The sequence below is a fragment of the Varanus komodoensis genome, unplaced genomic scaffold, assembly GCF_004798865.1.
Source record: "Varanus komodoensis strain SLA01 unplaced genomic scaffold, ASM479886v1 scaffold11, whole genome shotgun sequence".
Taxonomy (NCBI): domain Eukaryota; kingdom Metazoa; phylum Chordata; class Lepidosauria; order Squamata; family Varanidae; genus Varanus; species Varanus komodoensis.
The window spans coordinates 242,298-248,014 of NW_025335317.1; the positions used below are offsets into that span (position 1 = coordinate 242,298).

At 64.9% G+C, this 5,717-nt stretch overlaps 1 protein-coding gene across 2 annotated transcripts in view; it reads right to left on the reverse strand.

Moving 5' to 3' along the window:
• Positions 1-832: 832 nt before the first annotated feature.
• The window catches only part of ZSWIM8 (zinc finger SWIM-type containing 8), a 42,961-nt gene continuing 38,076 nt past the window's right edge, over positions 833-5,717 (reverse strand). For both annotated transcript variants that reach the window (XM_044420155.1, XM_044420156.1), the window contains 4 exons: positions 5,175-5,339; positions 4,527-4,646; positions 3,525-3,703; positions 833-1,833 (listed from right to left, as the gene is read on the reverse strand). In XM_044420155.1, coding sequence (XP_044276090.1) covers positions 1,630-1,833; positions 3,525-3,703; positions 4,527-4,646; positions 5,175-5,339 — 668 coding nt within the window. In that variant the 3' untranslated portion in view covers positions 833-1,629. The remainder of the gene's footprint in view (positions 1,834-3,524; positions 3,704-4,526; positions 4,647-5,174; positions 5,340-5,717) is intronic.

A 5,717-nucleotide genomic window follows, 5' to 3' on the forward strand; every position in this document is an offset into this window, starting at 1 on the left:
AATAACCCACTGGGAAAGATTCCCCACCACCACCCCCAGCCAGGCCTCCCCGAGAAAGGCCAGCAACACATCCGGGAAAGCCGTCTCTTTTCACCAGAAGGTGGGTGGGCAGGACACACGGGGAGGGAGGGAAGGGGAGGGGAGGGGAGCCCTCAAGGCAGGCCCCATCTGTTTATACAGGGAGAGGAAACTGTGTGAAAAGTCAGCATTATTCCACGTAGAGAAGAGCACGAGAAAGGATCTCAATGGCTGCAGCAGGGCTGTTCTGCGTGAGCCGCTTCCGGCTTCCGTGGGCCGAGCATCCCAGAGGGTTTGGCTAACGGGCAGACAGTGAGTAGACCTCGGAGCACCAGAAAGCTCGTACCCTTACTAAAGGCAACTGTGTGAATCGAACAGCCACGAAGAGAGACTGTTAAGGCCACAGACTCAGATCACTGCTGAAAGGGGGAACACACTCAGGAGGGTCATTCCTCCTAGCCACAGACCCGAGCCCGAGAGCCAGGCACAGGCAGCAGCCGCAGCGGCCAGGCGGGCCTGACCCCAGCTGCCCGGGGACACCCAGCGGTGAGCGGTTGCCTTTGTGCCCAGCACGGGCTTCCCGGAAGTGCCTCGTTGGAAACGGCACAGGCGCCCGGCTGCCCAGGACGAGGCGCGGCCTCCCCGCCTCCCACCCATCGTGGCCACGCTCTGGCTGGAGGACCACGTGCTTCCGTGGCGAGCCGGCAACCCTGCCACTTGGAGACCAGCGCCTGCGTGAAAGGGCTGGCACTCTTCGTTCCAGGTTCAATCATGTTCTCAGCTTGATCAGCAGAAGTGTGGAGAAGAGGCAGGCTAAGAAAATGAGTGTTTTAATCTGGAAACTGAAACAAGGAGTAAGAAATCGATTACAGGAGAGCCAAATTAACAGGACTGTACAACTCAGAACAGCCATGGCTAGAACATCCTACGAAGTCTCGATGACACGATCCTCTGGGCCACCGTCTAAGCAGAGCAGTGACAGTGGCCCGCCCGCCCCCAGTGTCCGGGAGCCGGTCGGCTCAAGCGGGGTGGGGCGGGCCAGCCGGGGCACATGGGCAGCGGCCACCAAGGGAGCTCAATCTGCATCGGCCCAGGCGGCCCCTCGCAACTGCTGCAGGGAGGGTGGGCGACGGAGACATCCGGGTGTGCAAAGACCGCCCTGCCACCCCTGACCTGTGATGAGTGACTGTTTTCAGAACCTTATAGAAAGTAGTATACATATTTATAAATGCCAAAATAAATATTTTAAAGAGACAGGCTCCACCATCTCCCCTGAACATGCATTCACACGCGATCATCCGTCACACGGGAAGGGGCTGAAAGCACCGACCAAGCATCCAGCGGGCAGTGCCGCCCTCGCTCACACGGGCACGTGCCTCGCACACTCCCACACGCGTGCACACTTCCTCGCACTCCCAGAACAGCCTTCTTGGCTCCGCCTGCCAGGGAGGAGAGAACAGGGGACTGGAGCACGACCACAGCTGCATGGAAGAGGAATGTCATGGCATAAATACACCGGAGCAGTGGTTTCCGACGGCAGAAGCCAAAGGGACCCCGCCGGGAAGGAGGGCGCAGGCCACGCTCAGGCCGGGGAGCAGCCCACCTTCCGCCTCACGGAGAGAAGGTCGCCATCTCCAGGGACACGCGTTGCCACAGGTCCTTCGTCTGCTTGCTGCGCTTCAGGTTCTGCAGGATGTCGCTGAACTGCATCATGCCCATGGGGGTCAGGCAGAAGGCGCCCCTGGCGCTGCGCACGGCGTTCACAAAGTCATCATGGTCCGCCGGGGTGAGGTGGATCAGCCGGTGGTGGATGTACTGGAAGGGAAGGCCGGGGAGACGGGGCTGAGGTGGTGCGCGTCTTGCGCAGCCTCACTGGCGCCACGACGACCCGGGCAGGCGAAAAGCATGTGGAAGGAAGCAGCCTGGGAGGGCTCCTCTGGAGGCCCCGGCCAGTTTGCCCCCGACCCCCTCACAGAGAGCCAAGCCCCGAGGTCTCAGCAAGGCCCGTGTGAGGCAGGCCCGGGGAGGGGGCAAGGCGCCCCCACGGACACGGCTGGCAGCACGCGCACTGCTGCGGCATCTCTGCCAGGAGCGGTGGGGCGCAGCCAGTGAAGGCCCGCCCGGGACACACAGGCTCCTCGCAGGCATGTGGCTGGGGCACTCTGAGGACAAGTGGTGCTGAAGGCCAGACCTCCGCTTGTGGACAAATCCGGAAGGCGAAAGGAAGACCCTCTCCCCCAATTTAAGAGGCCGGGGGTTGGGGTGCAGAGACACAGCACTAACTAAGCAGAGCAGCAGGCGTGAAGAGACAGCCCTAAAAGAGAAGCCGCTGGGCCCTCGGCAGCCTGCCCATGTCTGCTCCGACTGCGGTGCTGCTTTGGAGGTGTCCAGGGCACCACCCGGTCCATTGCGGCCCAATGATGTGGGCAAGATGCTTGGCCAAGTCCAGCCCCCACCTGCTTGTGCGATCCTTGCCTAGCCTGGCTTCCTGGGAGACCTGGGAAGGGAGTCCGCCCGGGCCCTGGAGCCATACATGTCTCCCTCTGCCGGGGGGGGAGGGGGTGGCACCAGCCGTGTTCCACCACTTGGGGAAACCTAACCTGGAGGCCTCGACGTGAGTAACTGCAGGCCATCGGCCCACGTCCCCTTCCTGGGCAAGGGGGTCCAGCGGGTGGCCGCCAGGAGCCACAGGCTCTCTTGATCCATTTCAGTCAGATTTCGGGCCTGGTTCGGGGACAGAGACCGGCTCGGCTGCCCCGTGGGATGACTTCTCCTGCACCCCCTGCAGCTCCTGATGCTGTGTCCACCCCCGCCTGGGGGACCTTCTCCAGATGGTGGGGCGGAGGAGCGGCGTCTCTGGGCCACGACTGTGACGCCTGGGAGCACCACAGGGCTCCATTTTGCCCCCCGGGCCCTTGGGAGAGGCCCTCCGGACTGAAGTGGCGCCAACATGCCGACAACCCCCAGCCCCACCCCTTTCCATCTGGCCCAGGCGTGGCAGCCTCAGTCCTCAGTCACTGTCCGGACTCACTAGAAGACTGGCTGGGGGCCAATAAGCTCAGGCCCAATCCTGACAAGATGGAAGTGCTGCTGGTGCTGAACCTCCCCTCCAGCTGGGAGACAGCACTGGATGGCACGCTGCACTGCCCCCGTTTATGCGCATTCGCACGGGTTTTGAGGTTTGCTTTCATTTGACCGTGCGTATGTGATTTTATCCAGTTTACTTATTATATTTTAATTGTATTATTTTATTTATGTTACTTATTGGTACTTTCATTTTAATAACTGCCCAGAGAGTGTGATGCTAACAGGCAGCTTCCAAACAGGTTCAGTAAATAAATATTCTGACTGACAGACCCGCCCATAATTGCTTGGGCGCCAGCTTGGCTTTCACGTTGGACAGGCGGGGCCGAGGCCTCCGGACTGGCGAGACGGAGCCGGCCCCCTTGTGGGAGGGAGTGCGGAAACGCCGGGCGGCCAGTGGGCCGGCGGGAAGGCGCACGTACCTGTATGTAGGCCTGCTGGCAGCGCTGCACCAGCTGGTGGAAGGCCGGCGTGCGCAGGTGGTTGTGGACGTGGGCCGGGTTGAGCCTCTGCAGGGACTCCATGATGATCTCCTGCAGCACGAAGGGGCTGAGGACGCCCTTGGCTGCGCCGACGCAAAACTGGTGCACGTAGTTCACCCCTGTGGGAGCGAGGGGCACCTCAGACCACGGGGCAGGCACCTCCCTGCACCCGGGGCGGCAGGGGGCGCAGGCCGCACGGGCTTCCCGGGGGGGGGGCACAGCCCACATGCCCAGCGTCGTGCGGAGCAGCCGCCACTCGCCCAGGCAGCCACGTCTCTGTGGGCGTCAAGGGCGAGCCGAGCCGAGCCGAGCCGAGAGGAGGCCTGGCTGTGCAGGGACGGGGATGCTTTTGGGGGGGCCCGGGAGCCGCCCCGCACAGCCAGCCCTCCTCAGCAGGGGCGGGGCCGCCACGACTGGTCCTGGTGAGGGGGCAGGCTCCACTCCAAGCAGGCGCCCCGTGAAGATGGGGCAGGCTCACCAGGCAGTCCTGCTCTGGACCTCTGCGAGGCGAACCAGAGTCTGGGGAAACTTGCCCAGGGAGTCCGACAGAGATCCGCCCCCAGACCGACTCTCGCAACCTCTGCCCACAACTCCCATCAGCCTCGGCAGTGCAATAGCAGTGAGGGTGGGCAGGAGTCCTAGCTCACGCCCCGGACAGCCACACGCTGCTCAAGACCTGCTCAACAGGACGGCCTTCAGCCGAGTGCCGGAAGCCTTGGTGCCGCATGCACAGGCAAGCGCTGGCCCAGGGGGCGCACAGGCAGCGCGTGGAGGCACGAGGCACCGCGTTATACAAGAACCCCCAGGCGGAGCTCGCGGCACTTTGCGAGAAGTGAGCGGGGGGCGCCAGCGGGGGGGCCTGCTTGGCCCCTCCCACCTCTGCCGTTCTGCGATTCAGCTTCCCTTCTGGCCTTACCCGCGGATTTCTCTCTGTACCCTTACCTAATTTGGCAGCTAATCCCAGAAGCCACTTCACATCCTCCGTGTAGGGCGGGCTGCGCGAGAAATTGTTCGGGTGGTCATTGTGGGCTCGGCGGCCCAGCATCTCCAGGGCCAGCATCCCTGCAGGAGAGGGAGAGCGAACGCCGTCAGAGTCCCGCGGGCAAACTGAGGGCGCCCTCGAGCCCGAGGGCTGGCCAGCATTGCCCCTCTGCCGGCACGAGGCGCAAGATCACAACTGGGAGCTGACAGATCGGCCCAGGCGCCAGGAGCGCCCCAGCCGTATCAGCTGGAGAAGAGTCCGGGAGCCGCTGGGCCAGTCCCCGGAGCCGGCCACCCCATCACGCCCCCCTGCAGGGGGGGGGGCCGCCGTGCGACAGTCGTGCCAAAGTGAGCGCTCCAGCCCACCCCAGACCACTCGCCTCACGTCCAGCCGAGAACAACGAGCCGCAAGGGCACCCTGCCGGGCCAGGCGTGTGGGGAGGGAGCCCCAGCAGCCACAGGGCTCGCGCAGGCAACGCCCCCCAGGGCCAGCAGGCGGCCTCAGCTCTCCTCCACGCAGCAGCCTGCCCGGGCAGCCCCGCCAGGGAGCAGCCCCCCGCCCCCCGCCCCAGCAGCGGCCAGCGCAGCCGAGCACCCAGCCGTGCTTACCGACTCGATAGGCGGAGTGGAGGTGGTGCAGGCCCTGCGGGCTCACGGGCTGCTCGTCCTCAGGAGGGAGGCCCCCCGTGACGAGGGAGCCGGGCTGGGAGGGCAGGCTCGTCAGGGAGGCCCCCTGAAGGGCAGGGAACGACGACCCGGCATGTACGCTTCCGACTGGAGAGCAAACGACAGCGGGGAGGGCATCGCTGAGGCGGGGTGGCGACGGTGCTCCGGCTGTGTGGCCGCCGGGGCAAGGCGGGGGCCTCCGGCTTGGCCGAAGCGCGACAGGCCGGGGGCCCCGAGCCCTCCGGCCCATGGGACTCTCCCGGCAGCCCTGGGGCAGCCTGCCTGGCCCCCTCCCGCTTCCAGAGGCTTCTCAGGCGCCTGCAGCCCGCGACAGGCGAATCATGCCGCACTGTCCTATCCCCCTGCGGATGGGGGCGAGCGGCAGAATACCTGGCCGGACAGGCACACGGCGCCCCGCACGGCATAGCAGAGGGGTGGAAAAGGAACAAGCGCGATCTGCTGCACTAATGCCCCCCTGGGGGGGGG